Source organism: Marmota flaviventris, chromosome 2, assembly GCF_047511675.1.
Source record: "Marmota flaviventris isolate mMarFla1 chromosome 2, mMarFla1.hap1, whole genome shotgun sequence".
In the NCBI taxonomy this organism is placed as follows: Eukaryota; Metazoa; Chordata; class Mammalia; order Rodentia; family Sciuridae; genus Marmota; species Marmota flaviventris.
This window is the reverse complement of record NC_092499.1, coordinates 164,892,230-164,914,828: the sequence shown is the minus strand read 5'-3', so window position 1 is coordinate 164,914,828 and position 22,599 is coordinate 164,892,230. Positions and strand designations below refer to the sequence as shown.

Here is a 22,599-nt window from a genome sequence, read left to right as displayed (position 1 = left end):
GTTTCACTGGCAATTCTCCCAACATGTAAGTTAGAAATAACACAATTCTGCACATTCTTTTCCAGAAAATTCAAGTATTCATTCCTCTTCTCACTCCATTTTATGAAGTTGTACTTATCCTGATATCAAAACTAGACAAAAAACATTACAAGACTACAGACCAATTTACATTCATGCAAAGTTTGTAGTTTATTCTAAAGTTAAATATAAACCAACCATATGACCCAGAATTCTACTCTTAGTATTTCCCCAAGAAAAGTGCAAACCTGTTTCACATACAAGACTGTACATGAATAGCAGCTTTGTAATTGCCCCAAACTGGAAACAACCTTGTTTAATACTGCCTGACAGATGGTTAAGTTCCCTTTCCACAGAAAAGGAAACAAAAATCATGTGTAGATGGTTTTAATTGTGACCTTTAATTTGCTTATGGCTTATTGTATGTATATCCCTTTGCTTTATAACGTTGTCACTTGTTGATTTGGGGTTTGGCCCTGTGATTTGCTTTGGCCAACAAGAACAACAGCAAATATGACACTGCGTTATGTAAAAACGTTCGTGTATTGGGACTTTTGATGTAGTTGAGAACACTCTATCACCATGCGAAGAAGCCTATTATAGGTAATGGGAGAGAGAGAGATCCTTTAGCCAACATGGAGGCATCTCAGTTGAGTGGAATCTAGTTAAAAGTCTCAGCTGAGCTGACCCTTAATCCTCAGTCAACCCAGATTCTTTTTTTTTTAAATACTTTTTTTTAGTTGTAGATGGACACAGTATCTTTATTTATTTTTATGTGGTGCTGAGGATTGAATCCAGGACCTCACACGTGCAACACAGGCGCTCTACCACTGAGCTACAGCCTCAGCCCAACTATAGATTCTTAATATGTTTGCCTTGTCAAGCGACTGCACTTTGAGGTGTTTGTTAAACAACAAGTGCTAATAGACACAGTTAATATTAAGTTCATTTAAGTCTCTGATCTGGTGAACCCCAAAGCAAATTCCTTGGGTCTCCTTCCTTCCAAAGAAGTGGTTCTCAACCTTGGCTGCACAATAGAATTACCTGGGAAGCATTAAAAAATATCAATGCCTAGAACCTACCAGGATTATTGGGTCTGGGGTACAGACTGGGCCCCTGAGATTTTTAAGACACACCAAGCAATTCTAATGAACACAATCTAATATTGTCCTACTCTGTAATGAATCTGGAATGAGTATAATCTTCACTTTTCTGCTAGGTCTTTCTAATGTATTTCCCTCTAAGAATAAGTAGCAACTATACCCTACATAAAGCTGATCCAAGATTTTCTATGAAATTCTGAGAAACTACAGCTTCACCAGTAGAGTCACCAATTAAGATACTTTTTAGATGTTACTGTTGATAGTAGCTACTCTTCATGGTTCCAACAATAAAAAATCCAAAATGTGACCTTCAGAGTCACCAAAACTACCCTCACTTATTCACTGAATTGTTACAGTGGCAATGTTTAATCCTGAGTTTTATCACCAGCAATAATTTGAGAACTCAATAATTTGAGAATTTTTGGTGTAGTTTATTTAGCAGAATTTGGTATCTGATAAAACTGTTCTCATTTTTTTTCCTACATAAAATATATCAACTCTTTGAGAAAATGAGTCAGGCCTGTGTACATGTTCAACTTATCTATTATAATTCTGTGCCTGACTAGCAAAATGAGATTTTATAATTAAATATAGTGATTTAAAAACAAAATGTTCAAAAGTAAAAATCCAAAACAAGCCAAACCACCAAAAGGCTCAGTTTAACAGGAACCTTAAAATCAAACTGAGTAATAATCCCTACCCTATGATTAACAATTTAAGGGAACAAAACTTCTTCCTTAAAAAGAATGAAATAAAAAGAATTATTGAACTGTTTATAGACTATACTCAAACATATTAAGATTCATGACTACTCAGTGATGAGAAAAGACTGGGAATTCAAGTATGTATCAAAGGAATGTTTTATTTGGCTGAATAACCTAACGATGTTTTATAAAAAAACACAATTCTGTTCAGATGCTCTGCATTTTCCTCCCTGTCAGAATGAACAATTAAATGTCCTCTTTTCTCTTCCCTTTCAGAAACCATTTAAATTCTCTCATTATTTTGAAATTGCTCTGACTTTTTATCCTCTCACTCTTTAAAACATATGCTATATTATTAAGTTTGAATTTTTATACCCAAAATGTTAAGTTTACTATTAACCATATGCCTGGCCAAACACCTACTGCCGTTTAGAAGGTACCATATTTATAATTTGCTCCAAGTGACTATTTTGGTTTTATTTCCACTTACTTATATATAGCACATCTAATTTTCCTGTTCAAGTGGTCAGTTAATAATTTATAAAACTTAGCCCAGATGAGATCTAAGATTATTAAGGCCTTGAAGGTATGTTTTATTTTAATTTTAAAAAGAATTAAGTTTTCCTTAAACTCTATAGCAGCATATCCACCCTTATAAAGCATTCCAAAAATCTGAAGGACAGACAGAAGAATTTTTTGCTGCTACAAATAGAAAAACCACTGTAGACCTCACGAATATTTCAAAAGCAATTATGAGCAATGAAAACTTGGAACTGCCTTTTCATGAAGTTGTCTTCTTAAAAAGAGTTAAAGCCACATTTTCAGATATTTTTTTCCAGAGAGCAATTTACTTGAGGTACATAAAGTGAAACAAATCAGTTCTATGCAAAATAATAAAAATATTTTGTGCTTTTATTTATAAATTAATTCCATAAACAAACTACTAAGCATGACAAACAACAAAGCTCTTGGCTTCCATCCTTTATAGCTAGAAAATAAATAACTTGAGTAGCTATCTAAATTTGCCTCTTGCTTTCACAGAAATAAATGTATTATTACATATCCTTATTTTCAAATTGTCACTAACCTGTGACATGGACTTAAGAGTAAATACCACTTTGTTTTTACACAGAATTGTAAAGTCTTTTAAAAAGAAACTAACTAACTTAGAGTAACTTTCTATTAGTAGGAAGTAAACTTCATAAAATATAAAATTGTTATAAATCCTATAATTCAGGTAATTTAATTAAGATTAATCTGTGGGAATACTGGTACAAATCTGCCATCCACAATTAGGTACAATAATTATGTACAGAGAAAAATTTTAGTATGGTCAGAAAAAGTTTTCATATTCTTGAAAAGCAGTTTCTCAGTATTCATTCTGTTTCTGTACACATCTCCATCCAAAAAGAAACAAGATCATCATTTGACTTTTTGTTTTTTTCTTGCTTGAAACTGTTCTGTTTTGTTTTTTACAGATTTAACCAGCATTGATAAGGCAGGATCAATAGACTTCTTTTGTGATGTCTTTTCAAATTCACTCTCTTTTCTCTTTATTAAAGCCTGAGTGAGTTCTTCTTTTTGTTCTCTTTGCCGGGCTTTCTCCTCAAGAATTTTTTCCATAGCTTTTGTTTTCTTGAAGTTAGGGTCTGAAGGATCCAAATTGAACAAGTGGGAAGTATACATTGCCTGAAACCGTGCATCACTAACATTTACCTGCAAATTCAAAAGAAATAAATAAGTAAAATAAAAATTAGTAAACAAAAGGCCCAGACATGAGGCCAAATTTAGAAAGGTAGCGTGTTGTTGGTCATATAAAATACACATCTGAGCATTTTGCACTGATTTATTATAAGAATTTCAGTGAAGTTTTAAGGCCTACCTTTGGACCATAAGGTGAAGGGCTTGTCATTCTTATTGCATAAGGACAATCTACTTAAAAGGGAACTATAGTGGTCCATACACTGGCTTTAAACTACAATGACTACTTTGACTATAGGAATGATACCCCTTGTTTACAGCATGAAATAGATTTCTGTCCAGCATCAATTAGCCAATCAGGATGTCTCCTGCTGAGTTTTGTACAAAATTATTATACTCTGAGTACCTTTGAAGAAATTTTTAACTTGGTGTCAAGATAAAGTAGCTACTGAAGATGACTCATGAATCAAGATTTAACAACCTTGATGGGAAGGAATTCACCCCAAGACAAAGATCTAGTAAGATACAGGCCTCAAATTTATCTTCCACCTTTCTATAAAAACATTACAGTTCCACATTTAAGAGTGTATTCTTCACTTCAGCCAGGCTTTTGAGTATTGCCAGGAATAAGGGTGACCAGAAAGAGAAACATGAATCTACTTGGAGATGGATCATAGTAAGGTCAGATGTGATACCAAAAACAACAAAGAAAATCTCATGAAAAATATTTTTATGCATGATTATTAATGTGTAAAGGTAGCTCTTATTATAGGAGATTTGACTACAAATCATTACTTGTTTTTTTTTTTTTTCATTAGAAAATCAATTCACCAACAACTTCAGTGAAACAAATGTAAAACTGACTCATACAAATTGGAGCCTCAAGAGGCCTCCCAAGTCCTTTTTCATGTTAATCAGAAGTTATCTATATACTACCCTCATTCTTTAAAATTTCTCTATCTTCTGGGTCTTTTCTTCTATGTTAATTGTTGGAAATCTTTTCAGAAGTTATCTATATACTACCCTCATTCTTTAAAATTTCTCTATCTTCTGGTTCTTTTCTTCTATGTTAATTGTTGGAAATCTTTAAATAGTTTATCTTATTGGCTGTTTGTAAATTTTCTGTAGAGGGCTCAAAGTCATGCATAAGGACTCTGTGGCCATTAGGATTATGTACTCAGCAAGGAGGAAAAAGAAGGAGTGATGGAAATAAGAGAACAATAATTAAAAAAGCATGGGCTACTGTGCTGGCACTATACACAGCCAGAGTGTAACCCAGTGTGACATGAATCTGTTATTCCTCTGCTGGGCTTAATGAAGCAAGCCTTTCCCAGCATGAGCATCCCTGAGTGTGGGTTTAACAATAAAAGCTACATATTTTTTAGATACAACATGGCTACCAAAACTAAGTCAACTATTTCACCTACTGCTTATTAACCAAAGAAAGAGTGATTTGATCTACACTGGGGATGACCTATGTTAGCTTGTAGCTTTGGCTCCATCATGAGCCCTTCTCAAGACATTATTAAGGGTAACTTAATTTCTACCTCCACAGTTGACTTTAGACTCAATTCTACCTTTAAGAAGCTAATAACTTGTATTCTTGGTTACCTCAAAGTCATCTTCTACTAATTCCTTCTTTTTCATAAGTTGCTTTTTCTTCTTTTTGCTCAGATTCTGGTGCTCCACAATCTTGTTATAATTGAAGTGTTTCTTGCTGTCCTCCTCCTCATCCATCATGAGCAAAGCCATTTCAGCCTGTGGAGAGAAGAAAAAGTTCAAATGTAAAAAAGTGGGTTTCTTTTATCACTGTTATTTTAAGACTATTATTTATATACTATGAATATAGAATAGAAAACCTCATCAAGATGCCGGCTTACTCACAGACAATGATATGAACCATCAGCCACAGGGTGGGGAGAGACATGATAGCTTGCTCTTTTTAAGCAATAACACTAAATCTACCAAAAGACACTAAATCTATTTTGTGATGCAAACTGTAGTTTCCAGATGTGCACTTTAACAACAAGGAGAATTTCTTTTGCTTCTGTTGCCTTTACTTTTTCAACACTGACACTGTTTTTGAGGGTAGAATCTTAACATTTGCTTCTGAAATCTAGTATGTCTGTTTTCACCAAACAGACACACACACACACACACACACACACACACACACACACATTTATCAAACATGGTATTAAGTTTTTTAAAAAATGAAAAGAATCAAACAAGTCAGGCATGGAGGAACACACCTGTAATCCTTGAGGCAGGAGGATTGCCAATTTGAGGCTAGCTTCAGCTGAGGATGTGGCTCAGTGATAAAGAACCTGTGGGTTCAATACTTAGTGCCTCCACCCACCAAAAATCAAGTAAACAACTTCATATACTAGAGAAAATAGAGTATGCTCCCTGACCTTTGCAAATCTTCCTATATTTCCACTTTGGATTGCTTTGACTTCCTTCATTTCTGGAACTGGCATTTACCGGTGAATTCTTTTCAGAGCCATTTTCCACAAAGATTTTCATTTCTTTTTAGTTTTTAAAATTTTTACTTATTTATTTATTTTACTTGTTGATGGACCTTAATCTTATTTATGAGGTACTGAGAATTGAACCCAGTGCCTCACACATGCTAGGCATGTAGCTACCTACCACTAAGCTATAACCCAGCCCGCTTTGTTTCTCTTTAAATAATCTTATGAGTATTACTTATATGCAATGAACAGAAAATAGAAAAATGCATTTAGATGCAGCATTTTGGCAACCTGTGACTCACTTGTAGACAATGATGTGAACACCAGTTACAGGGGCATGTTGGTTCCAATTCCTTCCTCAGCAAAGAATACATAAACTATGGACCTTTGGAGTCACTGAAGCATAAGATCCACTGCAGTTTTGATGAAGACTTATATAAACAGAAATTAGCATTCCACAAGCCATAATAGCAAAGTCTGTGTTACAGGGTGGATTCAGATTAAATTAAAGCTAACAGTAATATTTTTAGGTTTCAATAGTAAAATTTTCCTAGTTATAGTACAAATTTTTAATAATGAGAAGATTTTCTCTTAATCATAAAGGGATATACTCTGGGCTTTAGGCATTATACTAGTTGAAATACATTTGGCAAAGATTTTATTTATTTATTTATTTGGTATCAGGGATTAAACCCAGGGGTGCTTAACCACTGAGCCACATCCTCAACCCTTTTCAATTTTTATTTCATTTTTAATTTTCTTCCTTTTAGTTGTCAATGGAACTTTATTTATTCATATGCAGTGCTGAGAATTGAATAAGAATTGAACCCAGTGCCTCCTACATTCTAGGCAAGTACTCTACCACTGAGCCACAATTCTAGCCCCTTAATTTTTATTTTGAGATAGGTCTTGCTAAAGTGCTGCAGCTGGCTTTGAACTTGTGATCCTCCTGACTCAGCCTCCCAAGCTGCTGGGATACTGCTAAAATATAATTACATAAAATTTATGTATAAATTTCATCACTAAAATCATTTATTTTTAAAATTAGGAACAATAAAAATTCACATGAACAACTTCAATTAAATTGCACATTTCAAATATCTACTAAGCATGTAACAATGACCACATTTTACCTTTTGTCTTTCTGTTTCAGTTTCTTCCTCCAGAGATGTACCATCTTTTGCAGATTTCACTGATTTTTTCTTTATACCTGGCATGAAAACCAATGTAAGAAGATTAAAAATTATAGAACTAACAACAATAATCTGTTTATGCTATGAATAAAAATGCAAAATATCTAGGAGTAATTTTAAAAATCAATGTGTCACCTTCTCAAAAGAAGAAATACATATAATCAACAAATATATGAAAAAATGTTCAACATCTCTAGCAATCAGGGAAATGCAAATTCAAACTACCTGAGATTTCACCTCATTCCAGTCAGAATGACAATTATCAAGAACACAAATAAATGTTGGCAATGAGGGGGGAAAAACGTACACTTATCCATTGTTGGTGGGACTCAAATTAGTACAACCATTCTTAAAAGCAGTATGGTGATTCCTCAAACAAACAAACAAACAACAAAAAAAACCCCACATGACTCAGTTATCCCACTCCTTGGGGTTTATCCAAAACATTCAAAATCAGCATACTATAGGGATGCAGTCACATCAATGATTAGAGTAGTTCAATTAACAAAAGCCAAGCTATGGAACCAAACCAGGTGCCTGTCAACAGATGAAGAGATAGAGATATGTGATATATACACACATGGAGTTTTACTTAGCCACAAAGAAGAATGAAATTATGGCATTTTCTGTTAAGTGGACGAAACTGAAGAACATTATGCTGAGTGAAATAAGCTAGACCTAGAAAGTCAAAGGTCCAACGGTTTCTCTTACATATGGAAGCTAGACCAAAATAAGGAGAATAAATAAGGGGCAGGAAGGAATCCCACAAAAACAGAAGGAAGATCAGTGGAGTATAAGGGGGATGATGGGGAGACTAGAAGGATAGGAAAGGAGAAGAATGGTGGAATGAAACTGACCAAAATATCCTATGTATATATATATATGAATACAGCACAGTGAATTTCACCTATATGTATATCTATAATGTACTAATTTTTTAAATTTTCTTTTAGTTTAAACAAGATTAAATTTTTTTAAAAAATATGTTCTAATTAGTTATACATGACAGTACAATGCATTTTGATACACTGTATACAAATGGAGCACAACTTTTCCTTTCTCTGGCTGAACATGCTTAGTGAAAGAGTTCTGCCTAGCAAGAGCAAGGCCCTGGGTTCAATCCTCCTCCTCCATAATCAACAAATAAACAAACAAAAAAGAAGTAAAATAACCAAAACATTCCTATTCTATGTAAGGAAGACAACAGAACAATATTCTTTGTACTTTTCAATGAAAAAAGAAGAGATTATTCAATAACAGGTGCTGGGCAATTTGTTTAATTTTGGAAAAAATTAATTAGGTTATAGTCTTACCTCATTATATACAGGAAAATAAAATGCAGGTGTATTTAGAAGTTAGACATTAAACACACACACCTATCCAAAAAACCCTATAGAACAGGGAACAGCTACTTGGTCATAAACAGAAGAAATATTTTCTTCGCATAAAAACACTGAAGAAATCAAGAAGTGTGGGGAAGGACAAGGGGAAACCAAGCAATTTGAATATATAAACTCTTTAATACCACACATAGAAAGTCACTTGCAAAATGAAAAGAACTTAACTTTATGATAACAATTTGACGGGTCTCTATCTGTTAAGTTTAACAAAACCCTTTTGCTTTCTCTAGAGACAAATATGATCTTCAGCTAATTTTCTGGCTGTATTACTGGGCAAAACTATGTGTGGTAAAAGTGGCTCCTGATTTAGGTATCTCAATGCTCTTGGCTTTCGTGGATACAAAGACTCTTTTAAAAAAAATTTTTATTAGTTATTGATGGGCCTTTATTCATTTATTTGTTTATATGTGGTGCTGAGAATCGAACCCAGTGCCTCACACATGCTAGGCAAGCGATCTACCACTGAGCCACAAACCCAGCCCATAGTAACTCTTATAACTGGTATAAAGTCTGATATGCAAAGATCTAGAAGTCATGTGTAGGAGCTATTGAAAAGAAATCAGTTCCTATTTGGGACATTATAGAGATGACTATTGAATATTCTGTCTCCTTTCTCTATGTCTGAGCTATTCTACTGAATTGACTGCTGTGAAGACTTGCACTAGAGAGAAACATGCAATGCTGCCCTGATGTGCCTTCTGGCCTGAATCCCTGTGGGTGCCAAGTGTGACACATTTGAGTCCTTTGAGTTTGCCTAGCAGAGCTTAAGATCCCTGTTGGGTACTGTGCCACTTCATCAAGTGGTCTTTGGAACATCTGACATTCATTGCTCACTGATGTGATATGAATTAAAGATTATTATGTGATATGAATTAAAGCATTGCCTAGGATATACTCCTGCCAAAAATATTCAATATAAATCTAACCAAATAACTAGTCTAACTTCTAGCTTACTACAAATACAGAGGACAGAGGGACAAGAAACTATTAGAAAAACTAGAATGTGAGACCTTCCAAATGATCCCTAGCCTGGGCTTTTGAAAAAGCAAATGTTATAAAGGAAAAAAGCACACGGGTCTTTAAAACTATAATCAATTAAAGAGATAAAAATAAAAATATTGTGTGAACCCTGACTGAATATGAGTTTGAAAAAAAAGCTATAAGTCACCAGTGTAACTGAAAATTCAAACATTAGATGCTATTAGTGTTTAATATCTTTTTGTTATATAGCTTTATGAAACACGATAAAAATATATAGGTAAAACACAAAAGGCAAAATGTTTTGGACAACTAATAATAATAAAAAATCCTTAAAAATAAATAAATAAATAAATAAATAAAACCCATAAAGCATGGAAAAAAAAAATTGTGAGCAAATGATCTTTACTGTTAACTTTCAAATTTTCTGTTTATACATTTTCATATTAAAAATAAATGGTTGCCCAGACCTTAAACTACACTACAGAGCAATGGAAACAAAGAGATCATGGTATTGGAACCAAAATATACCTGTAGACCAATGGTACAGAATAGAGGACTCAGAGACTAACCCACATAATTACAGTTATCTCATATTAGACAAAGGCACCAAAAACATATATAGGAGAAAAGATAGCCTCTTCAACAAATGATGCCAGGAAAACTGGAAATCCATATGCAAAAAATGAAATTAAACCCCTATCTCTCACCATGCACAAAACTCAACTCAAAGTGGGTCAAGGACCTAGGAATTAAACCAGAGACCCTGTGCCTAATAGAAGAAAAAGTAGGCTCAAATCTGCATCATGTTAGATTAGACCCCAACTTCTTTAATAAGACTCCTATAGCACAAAAAATAAAATCAAGAATCAATAAATGGGACAAATTCAAACTAAAAAGCTTCTCAGCAAAAGAAACAATGAAGTGAACAGAGAGCCTACAGAATGGGAACATATTTTTACCGCAAGCACATCAAATAGAGCACTAATCTCCAGGACATACAAAAACCTCAAAAATCTTAACAGCAAAAAAACAAATAACCCAATCAATAAATGGGTCAAGAAACTGAACAGACACTTTGCAGAAGAAGATATACAGTCAATCAACAAATATATGAAAAAATGTTCAACATCTCTAGCAATTAGAGAAATGCAAATCAAAGCTACTCTTAAGATTTCACTCAAGTCAGATGGCAACTATTAAGAATAAAAACAATAATAAGTGTTCGTGAGGATGTGGGGAAAAAGGCACACTCATACATTGCTGGTTGGACTGCAAACTGGTGCAGCCAATATGGAGATTCCTTGGAAAACTGGGAATGGAACCACCATTTGACCCAGCTATTCCACTCCTCCATTTATACCCAAAGGACTTAAAAACAGCATTCTACAAGGATATAGCCACATCAATGTTTCTAGCAGCATAATTCACAGTAGCAAAATTGCAGAACCAACCTAGATGCCCTACAGTAGATGAATGGATAAAGAAACTATAGTATATATATACAATGGAATGTTACTCAGCATTAAAAGAGAAAAAAAAATCATGGCATTTACAGGTAAATGGATGGAGTTGGAGAATATTATGCTAAGTGAAGTAAGTCAATTCCAAAAAAAAAAAAAACAAAAACAAATGCTGAATGTTCTCTCTAACATGAGGATGCTAATCCATAATGGGGATGGGGGCGGGAAGCATGGGAGGAGGGGAAAAACTTTAGATAGGGCAAAGGGGATGAAGGGAAGGGGGCATGGGGGTAGAAAAGATGGTGGAATGAGATGGACATCATGACCCTAAGATTTCACTCAAGTCAGATGGCAGCTATTAAGTATACATATGAAGACACGAATGGTGTGACTCTACTTTGAGTACATCCAGAGATATGAAAAATTGTGCTCTATATGTTTAATATGAAATACATAACAAATTAGAATAAAAAAATAAATGGCTGCTAATACTATGACACCACTTTTTTTTCCAACATAAAGATATCATGTTGAGAATATTAATCCTTAAAGGCTGAAAAAAGAAAAAATGGCTTTATGGCATTTGCTGATAAGTGGGATGGAACTGGAGATTATGATACTAAGTAAAATGAGCCAGAATTAGAATGTCAAAGAGTGAATATTTTCTGATATGTGGAAGCTAATCCAAAATGGGGGGGGGGGAGATAAAAAAATAAAACTGTAAGTAAATAGCAGAAAGGAGGGAAGGAAATGGGGAGAGGAGAGGAAAAGGGAAGTACTGGGGACTGAATTAGAACAAATTATATTCCATGCTTTTGTAATTATGAATCCTATTGTTATGTTAGAAGAACCAATAAAAAACATATTAACACTTAAAAACAGAAAACAGGTAATTAAGAGATAAAAGGAAACTGTCAATGAACAAAAGAAAATTATTTTTTCTATCTCACAAATATTAACTGATACCTATTATGTTACAAGCACTACTTTAGGTGCTGGTGCTATAAGCAGTCAAACCTGTCTCATCAAGTTTACTTTCTAGTAGGGAGGATGTGGGTAAAGGAGAAAAAGTTTGGAGACTGAATAGGGAAGCTGGTTTAGTTAGGGTGATTAAGGGAGTCCTCTTCAAAAAGGTGACATACAAATAATGACCTGGATAAAAAGAGGAGGTAAGACATGACAACACTTGAAGAGTATTCATGAAAAGAGAATGACAAAGATGTAGCAGGAAGGTTTGTGAGGCTCTGTGGAGATAGGGTGATGGGGATAGACAGTAAGATCAGAGAGAAAGGAAGTTCATATCCAAAACTCACACCTACCCTGATCTCACTCATAACCTTATTTCCTATTTTTGCTAAAAAAAAAAGAAGCAATAAAAAGTGAACTTTCAGAGGTTGCCACAGGAAAACTCTATTGTGCAGGACCATGTGTTTTAGAGCTAGAATGCCAGCGTAAGAAACTTAGTATCACTGTTCAACTTCTCGGTAGTTCAACATAGTCATCCAAAACAAAGATGGTAACTGTTATCAACCACACAAGACTATTAGGAGCATTACATTATTAAAATAAGTAGAGTGCTTAGAACAGAGCCTGGTACAGAGTAATCATTGTGTTTTGATTATTATTACTTGCATGAATGAACTGTATTGTTCTAATATAAGTCAGTCCCCTGCCTGTAAATGGATTTTATCTCTTCTTGCCACTTCAGACCCCATTCTAGTAATTAATCCCCTTTTCTCTTCCCCTCCCTATTAAATTATTCACACTGGCACACAAAACTCATGGATCTTTCAACTTAAAAAACAACCATTATTGCTTTTCTTTTCTTTCTTTCTTTTTTTTTTAATAATTTTTCAGTTGTAGATGGACACAATACCTTTATTTTATTTATTTATTTTTATGTGGTGCTGAGGATTGAACCCAGTGCTTCATACGTTCGAGGCAAGTGCTCTGCCACTGAGCCACAATCCCAGACCCCAACCACTATTTCTTGACACATTATTTTCACCTGGCCTCTGGGTCACTTCCCTCTCTTTCCTCCTCCTTCACCATATTCTTGGGGTTCCTTTACGGGTTCTTCTGCATGTTCTTGACCTGTAAATATTGTACGACCTTGGGACTTAGTCCTCAGATCTATAGTTTACTTATGCAACTCTTAACATTCTTTCATCCAGTCTGGTTACTTAAAACATCTCTGTTGTTAATTTTTAAATTTTTATTTCTAGCTCTAATTCCTCTCAATTCCAAACATTTATTTCAACTGCCTACTTGAGGTTTCTTTGGTCCACAGAATAAAACTATAAAAATATATTTGTAGATTTAGTAATTCAATGGTAGAGCATTTGTCTAGCATGTGTGGAGCCCTGGGTTCAATCCCCAATGCAGGGAAGAGGGGGAAAAAAAAAAGGAACATACTTCCAAGAACTTTTAGAAATCTTGCAGCATTGAAACCAAATTATTTAAGTAAATTACATTAATTAAGAATTAGCAATTCAGGAATGAAACAGATATAAATAATTTACTGCAAATATTTTTACTGGAATTATCAATGATGACTTGCACTTCTGACTCAAACTTTTAGCCCACAAGATGCTCTCATTCTGAATAAAAGGTAATAAAAAAAAGTGCAGCAATTAAGGACACCTGGCTTTGGAGAAGTTGGCTTCATTTCAATTCTGAAACTGCCACATTCTAGCTATGGCAGTTTTGTGCCTGTCCCTTTTCTATAAAATGAGATTTTAATAATGGCAGTTACCTTTTAAGGGTTTAGTAAGGACTTAATGGCAGTGAATTGGAAAAATGTAGTTAATGTCTGGCACCTGGTGCTACATAGGTGCTTGCTATTATTTTCATTTTATTCTTACTATACATAAATGTCTTGGATTCCTTGGTGATCATGCTGATATTGTGATATTTTTTTTTTTTCTTTTCACTTGTATGTCTGTGTTAGTAGTAGGGTTCAAAGGGAGTTGGAGTCAGGGTGCTGGAGTATGAAAGATCAATCTCTTCCAGTCTGAAGAGTTGAAAGGGAAGGTTCATTATCTACAAAGCCATGTTCTGTTACTCTTGAATGGTATGGTCCTATCTAAACTGCTGAACATAGTCTTCTTTGAATAAACTGTGCTCTGCCTTCCATTGTAGAGAAACCAACAATCTCTATAAGTGGTAACAACACTTATATTGTGTTTACTATGTGCCAGGCAGTAGTACTGTTCTATTTACACACACACACACACACACACACACACTCTCTCTCTCTATATATATAATACACACATATATATATACATATATATGTTAATTTTCACAACAACTCTATGAGATTTTATTATTTATTATTATAATCCTTATTTTGTGGATGAGGAAACTGAGGCATAGAGAGGTTAAGTGATTTGTTTCAGGTTTAATGAGTGAAAGAATTTTTTTTTTTTTTTTTTTTTGGTCTAGGATCTTGCTGAGGGTCTTACTAAATTGCTGAGGCTAGCCTCAACCTTGCCATCTTCCTGCCTTAGCCTTGAGTCACTGGGATTACAGGGATAGGCCATTATGCCCAGCAAGTGAAGGAATCTGACTCAAACCCAATCATTATGGCTCAGGCTCTCTACTGATAATCACTACAATATCACTTGGCTATCAAATGTCATTCTCCCTGTAATAGCCTTTTCAATTTAAAATGCATTTTTGTTGTGAAATAATGATATTAAAGTCACAGAACACATAATGGTGGCTGAATAACTATAGCTAAGGGAGGATAGTAAGATAAGGAAAGCCTAATGTCAAGACTTTAGAAACTGCTTCATGTTTATTAAGTGTGTGCTGTACTCATGCAGACCTGTCTGTGGGCATGCCCAGATGAGAGAACATTCCAGCATAAAAGTGTTGCCAGGCTCATCTTAATGCTACTAAGGGATTTGTTTTGTACTTCTTCTAAGAAGAAATATTTATTGTATGTATCCTTTCTTCCTAAATCTTAATTAGTCCTATCTGAAATGTTTTTCAAGGAATGATTTTAACCTTTTCTCTTTGTGTATGCATTATGTAAGTATTATGTAAGTATCAAGTTTCTACTTTCTTAGGGCCTGAACTCCATCTCCTCTGCTCTCAAGAGTGCCTTCTAAAATGAATGGACATGTGCCATATGCAGAAGATCACTGTGTGGCAGGGTGAAAAATCAGGCTGCATATGATTAATACATAAAGGAGATAAAGATCTTCACATACAGCTGCAGAACATAATTTCAAAGAGCCCACAATGAAGTGTTTTGGATTTTATAACAACCTGGTGAAAAGTTATAAAAATAACATGAAAGGAAGATTGCAGCAAGGGAAGGGACCAAAAAAAAAAAAAAAAAAAAAGGATTTCCAAGATTGTCAAGGCTAAAAATGATATCCAATTTTAGTGTGATGAAAAATTTTTTTTGCTCACAAAAATTTACTGTGTGCTAGACTGAACTGTTTAGTTGAAATAATGTATAGAGATCCTTTCTGCACTTCTAACAAGGTCATATTAAGAGAGCACATCTTGGGCTGGGGTTCTGGTTCAGCAGTGGAGCATGCGCCTAGAATATGCGAGGTTTGATCCTCAGCACCACATAAAAATAAGTAAAATAAAGGTATTATGTCTAACTACAACTAAAAAATATATTTTTAAAAAAGGCACATCTTAATTTTTTTTAACTCTTTTGTCTCTCTGGAAAGTTCTCAGACTTAAATTAAATACAAAGTACCAAGGAAATGAAAGCTCCTGTTCTAAAATATTATCTTTATCAGGGAATCTTTGGGAAATTAAGAAGTCATAACTCCTAGGACTGCTGCAAAAAGTGCATATGAATCAATTCTAATAAGTCAAAGACCAACAGAGACTCCAAATCAGATGTTGAGTTTTATAATTAAACGAATGTTACGATCCCTTTATGCAATAAATAAATAAATAAACTGTCAGAATACATTTATAGAAAGAGATATATTGCAAACATATCAATCTGTGAAAAAAATCTATAAAGGAAATTCTATCTTCAGTTACTTACAGCATCAGAAAATTTTTCCATAAAAAACTTCTAGAACTTTTAGTTGAACAGTTCATGTGAGGAAAAAAAGAGTTTACTATAAGGCAGACATAGTATCAGTACTGACCAGATGGTGAGCGGTAAGCCCCCTAGTGATTCACTTTTTGTATCAGATTCCTACATTCAAGAATACTTCCCCTTGGGGCTGGGGTTGGGGCTCAGCAGTAAAGCACTTGCCTAGCACATTCGAGGCCCTGGGTTCAATCCTCAGCACCACATAAAATAAATAAAGGTACTGTGTCAAAAAAAAAAAAGAATACTTCCCCTTAGCAGTCTGTTTATCTTCTAGGGTGATACATTCTGGCTTTGCTTGAAAAATCAAGCAATTTCTCTTCTTCATTTGGTCCTGGCACTAGCCCTGGCTCTGGTCTTTACAATGTACTTGCAGAAGCATGCTCAGATTCAGATACTACCAGCTACCACCTGGCCCTTGGACAATTCAACTGTTTTTTTGAGCTTCTGTTTATTTATCTATAAAGCAGGACTGAAATATGAATCAGATGACAGAATATAAAATAAAACTATTTGTAAACTGCAGAACAACATACAAGCAATACATTGTAAGCACTCAGCATACTGATGAAATGAATTAAATGCATGTACAACATTATATTCTTATGATGACATCAAATATCTAAAAATGTCAAGACAAAGGACATATTTTAATACTGATGTGTTTTATTTCAGTTCTACTTTTTCAAAAACCAAATGTTATTAAATAGTTTATGAAACTAAGGGTCAGGTATAGCTTAGTGATAGAGCACTTGCCTTGTATGTGTGAGTTTAATTCCTGGCACCAGAAAAAAAGGGGGGAGAAATAATTTAAGTAATTAGCAAAACAAGAAGTAACTTCCCTCCGTGTTTCATTTCAAAAAGAAAAAAAAACCTTAATTATCATAGAAGTACATTATATTTTCAAAACTCTGACTTGATATCAAGTTTGAAGTTTAGGGGAAAAAAATAAAGAAACAATTATAGAAGATCTATAGTATGCTGGCTCCTAACCCAATCCAAACATGAGATCTGGCATCAGTCAATGAACTCAATATTTTCATATCTGAAAGGTGTATTAAGTTTTGCTCTATGGGACTGCCTAGAGCAAATTTGTTATAATGTGTTTGTGCTGTTCAACCGTGAACTTGAACTATATACCCTCCCAAACACAAGTGAGCCAAATTCATTGCATCTCAAATATTATTGGAAAGTAGATCTATATCCTCCAAAATCTCATGTCTTGACAATTAATAATGAAGGCACTACTGTGATAAATTAATATACTTATTTAAGTCACCTGAGTTATTTTGTATCTATATATTTTTTAAAAATCACAATCCGGTAAATTTTGAACCAAAATCCAACTCTTGTATAACCTACTATAAAGGTCCTCTTAAGAAGGACATTAGAGGACACCAAATGAAAAATACAAGTTCTTTTTTACTTCCTTATAGGAATCCACTTCCCTAAAGCTAAAGGGAAGTTTCCATCTATCCTCTATTACTTTCTTGGATCATGAGTACAAAATGTTAACAACATTTATTCTTCTTATATCTTCCAGATACTGTGAAGTACAAATTTAGTTTATCCTGGGCAGAAAAAGATTAGAACTGAGTAAAAATTTCTCATTAAATCCATCTCTTTGTGCAAATACATGATATATATCTAATACAATTTTGTTAAAGTCCACTTTTACCTTCGGTAGTCAGATTAAAATATATAGTATGAGAAAAGATGACATTATTTTCCTATACAGACATAAATTGCTTAATGACAAGGCTCATGGTTACATTGTTACTGACATTGTTATGTGAGTATCACAGAATGTACTTATCCAAACCAAGATGATTACTATATAATTAGGTTATATAATCTTATGAGACCACCACCCTATATGTGGTCTGTTGTTGACTAAAACATCATTATGTGATGCATGACTTTCTGTAAATAACTTCTAACAAATGCTGAAAGTAATGGGAAAAGACTGGATGATTTCAATACTCAATAATTATTGGTTTACTGGATGGATACACAAATGAATGAATGTATATAGCTTTTTTATAATTTGGCATTATTCAAAAGGGACATCTTCTGCTGGATGCTGTGGCACACACTGGTAATCCTGGCTACTCAGGAGACTGAGGAAGAAGGATATCAAGTTTGAGGCCAGCCTGAATAACTTAGCTGTCAAAAAATCAAAGAGTTAATTAAAAAGAAAAAAAAGAAGAAAGAAAGAAGAAAGGGCTAGGATGTAGCTCAGTGGTAAAGTATGCACCTAGTATGAGTGACACCCTGAGTTCAATTCCCAGAATCAATAAAACAAAAGGGACACATTCCTTTGGTAAACCAACCTGTGTGGCTTAGCTGGTTCTCTTCTTCGGCCGACTTTCCCTATTGCTGCCCTTGTTGCACATTCTATGGTTTTGCATTTGGACTGACCTTCAGATTTATATGACCCATCTTTCTTCATTTTTAGCCCCTGACCAAAACATTTCCTTTAAGTGTTATTCATTTAATGATAGTTCATTTAATCAACAGTCTTAGGCAGTAACTCTTCCCAGAATGATCTGTTTCTTGGGCCCCTACCTTACACGCCCACTCAGATTATCTGTACCTTTGTAAATGAATGAACAAATAGGATAAATCCTAACCAACCATGAAAATCCCTCATCTTCCTGACCCCATATATATGTATCTGCATTAGTATTTACTTGTCTTCTCTCCTGACAGAAAGAAGGCATCCTGACTCTTTCAAAGTCAAATCCCTCCAAATATGCTCCCAATTCTATCTTGCCTTCTCAAAGACTTCACCTGTGCATTTATCTCCCCTAGTTTCTGTATATTCTCTACTAGAGCAACCCGAAAAGGATTAAAGCAAATCTTCAAAGTTTGTATCTAAAAAACAAACAATAAACACCAAACCCAACCAAACCAAAACTCAATTTTTATTTACCCATATTCAGCTACTACTTTATAACTCCTGGAAAACGTTCTTCACTCTCAATCTCTACTTCCTCAACACTCACTTGTACTTTACTATTAACCTACTGAAACTACCTTTAAGATGACCCAATGTTCTCTATACCTCACTGGTTTCTATAGGACACTTCTCTGTATGAATACTGGCACATGACATTATCATATCTCTCCTTTTATGCACTTTTTCTCCACTCTTGGTTTACAAGAGGCCTGTGATAATTTTTTCCTAATTCACAGATGTTCCTTCTCAAGTTCTTAAGCTTTTCCCTACTTTCCAGGTAATACTTCCTCCAGAATGACTGAGTAATAGTAGTTTTTGAAGGTTTCACCTGACCGTAGGTGAATCCTCTTATCAACGCTTTCTATTTCCAGTACCAATGTTTCAAGTACCATTTGCATGCTACTGATTCACAAGTATATATTTGTACTCTGATAGCTCTGATTTCTCATACTCATGGTTAAATGTTAACCTTACACCTTTGGATATCTACTTGACATCTCAAAGTGATTTTGCCCAAAATATATCTATTTACTTTACTTCCCACCCAAACCTACTTTTCCTACATTCCTAACTCAGTAAGTCTCTGGTCTTCTCCCAGAAACTCAAATCTAAAACCCCAGAGTTAGGCTAAGATTCTTCCTTATTCAAATACATTAGCAAGTCTATATTCAAAATAAATCTAAAGCCCGATCTCTTTTTTCCTTCCAGTTCTATTAGTGGCATCCAGTCTAAACCATCATCATCTTTTGTTTAGATCTCTCCGCAAAAGAGGTCTCCAAGTTTTTACCAATGCCTTTTTTTTAACCTGTTTTCTTTCTCACTTCCACTTTCCCCTCCTTTGCAATGCTCTTTCTCCAGTTATGCCTTACTCCTCATTCTACAATACTCAGCTCAAATATCATCACCTGAGAGAGGCCATTTTGCCTATCCTCTGTAAACTCCTCTTTCCCCGTTTCCTCCTATGTATATTCTCTATATTACTCTATTTCTTTTAAAACATTTACTGAATTTTCATAGTATGAGAACTTTTCTAAAAATAGACTCCTTGAGACATTACAATCTTGCAATTATTTTTATTGGTATTTTTCTCTAACCTAGCAGAATGCCCAGCATCTGGTAGGCAACCAAAATATTTCCTGATACAATGAATAAACACGGAAAAACACTTTATATGTGTGTGTGTGTGTGTGTGTGTGTGTGTTGATTCCAGAAAACTGGCTACCCCAAGAAATCAAACTATTTAACTTACTCTTTGAATCCTATCAGGACTTCTGCAATTTGACCAGATTTCACATGCCAAATGAAGCACTTTGGACAGAGAACAAGGAAACTAAATGCTTCACATTTCTCCATTATAAACTTTGTTTTAGCCACAGGATAAGGCTAAAATCCCTCATCATCTAGAAATGATGGCAAAGGTATGTTAAAAAGCATAATATGCTAAGTTTCCACTTCCCTTTCCAATTCCCAAGCATCTCACATCCTATAACAGACTTTATTCATCTCAATCTCTTTTTCTTCAATAAAATGTCAGTGCTAAAAGGCTATAACAACCAGGAAATAATTTTAGGCAATTTTGACTTTCTTGTTGAGAACTATTCTGGCCCACTGGTCAAGAGGACAAGAAACAGGGGAAACTTCATAAAATCCTTCTCTTTACAATGCCAGCTTGGAGCTGTTGCATAAGTGAGCCTTTTGGGGTTCATGTGTGTGGTATAAAAATTAGGGGAAGGCAAAATGCATGACAGTAAATGGAAAATATTTATTTTCAGTGCCTCTGTACTGACTTGTTCAAGTATGGCCTAAACTTTACCAAACACATTGACATATACTAACAGGTAAGAATGAAAAGAATGAGTGGTGCATTTGCAATGGAAACAAGGCTCTTTGGATATTGGAAATGAGATGCCAGGTAGTTTAGGGGTTGAAACAAAAAGGGAAGTAAGAAAAAAGCTGGCTTTTACCTATAATCAAGCATGATAAATATAAAAGATATAAAATGAAACACAGATGTTTACTGAACAGAAAAAGTTGTTACACCATAATTGCATATATAAATTTTAAAAAGTATATACAGATCAACACAAATTCATTTCATACTTTTAATTCTTCATAGTCTTTGCAGTGAGAGACCTAGAATGGATGTATTATAAAAATGTAGCCAAAGCACAAGAAGATGACTATTCCTCTATTTCCCTTTCATTCTTTTATAGAGTGCATTTGACTGGCTATCAGGATAATTTCTAGAAAGAAATCCCCACTAAAATATTTAAGTTAACCACATTATCAAAAATCTCCTATGATGTAATTATTCTTTACGTTGACCCTTCCCAATATGATCAATGGTTGGACCTCACAGGATGGTATTGCTTATAAGCCAGAGAGAACCATCCAAATTCTAGCAATTTAAAAAGAATCATCAGTTTACATTGTTTCCACCCATGTCATCCTTTTCTTTAGATTCCAAATGAATACTACAAATTTAGACTGGGCTTACCTAATCTTTTAACTTCTTCAGCAAAGTACGGGTCATTCAAATCAACATCAGGGGGAAGTTCATCATCACTGGTCTCTTCAGCAAGAGTCTTAAAGTTGAATGTAAAAATACACAATCACCTTTTTATAAGAACTATGTATACGGAGAAAAATTATACATATTTCTTTTGTATCAAGTAGTTTAATCTAAAATTAAGCTTTTAGCTGGGTGTGGTGGCACATGCTTGAATTTCAGCTATTCCAGAAGCTTAAGTAGGAGGATTGTAACACATATCTAGCAATATATATACTCATATATTTCTTTACTTATAGATCTAAACTATAGCTACATCAAAATGCTGAATACCATGGCACATAGCCATGTATAGGTTTCTTCAGAAATAATTTTTTGGTATCAAAACTGAAGTCACTGATGGAAAAATATTTTTAACTTTGAAATGATTCCAGACTTAGTCCATAAAGGGAAAAAGGAAAAGTACAAGATAACCTGAAAGTCTGCACTACATGGAATCAAAAAGAATGACTGCTTAAAGTCTTGAGTGATTACTTCATTGACCACTTAAAGATCTACTTGAAAATCTTCCCATAAACTAAGAGCTTAATCACTTGGAGAGTTAATCCATTTAAAAGAAATTTTAAAGCCTAACTACTTTTAAAGGAAGTTTTAGAAAAGAGGAGAGGTACCATTATCAATGGGGGCAGGGCTTTTACCCCATAGCTTCATTTTACTATCCATTTCTACAAACACTGACCAGGCGGTAAGAGGAAAGAAGGGAATGGGGTGAGAAAAGGGAAAGGAGAGATATATTGTTATGTTGTGAACTTGTGTGAATATGTAACAATAAATATGCAACAACAAATACAATCGTGATGTGTAACTACAATGCACCAATACAAAAAGGTGGAAGAGAAAAAAAGAATTTTTCAAACAATACAAACTCAATTTTAAAAAATGTGCTGGAGATATAGCTTAATGGTAAAGCACCCTGGGTTCAATTGCCAGTTGGTCTGATTCAGACCAAACCAAACA

At 34.4% G+C, this 22,599-nt stretch overlaps 1 protein-coding gene across 3 annotated transcripts in view; it reads right to left on the bottom strand.

Annotated features, from left to right (window-relative positions):
• Positions 1-2,716: 2,716 nt before the first annotated feature.
• Esf1 (ESF1 nucleolar pre-rRNA processing protein homolog) overlaps positions 2,717-22,599 on the bottom strand; it is a 73,632-nt gene continuing 53,749 nt past the window's right edge. For all 3 annotated transcript variants that reach the window (XM_071608717.1, XM_027953653.3, XM_071608718.1), the window contains exons 11-14: positions 21,571-21,658; positions 7,134-7,210; positions 5,138-5,284; positions 2,717-3,541 (exon numbers count right to left, since the gene is read on the bottom strand). In XM_071608717.1, coding sequence (XP_071464818.1) covers positions 3,248-3,541; positions 5,138-5,284; positions 7,134-7,210; positions 21,571-21,658 — 606 coding nt within the window. In that variant the 3' untranslated portion in view covers positions 2,717-3,247. The remainder of the gene's footprint in view (positions 3,542-5,137; positions 5,285-7,133; positions 7,211-21,570; positions 21,659-22,599) is intronic.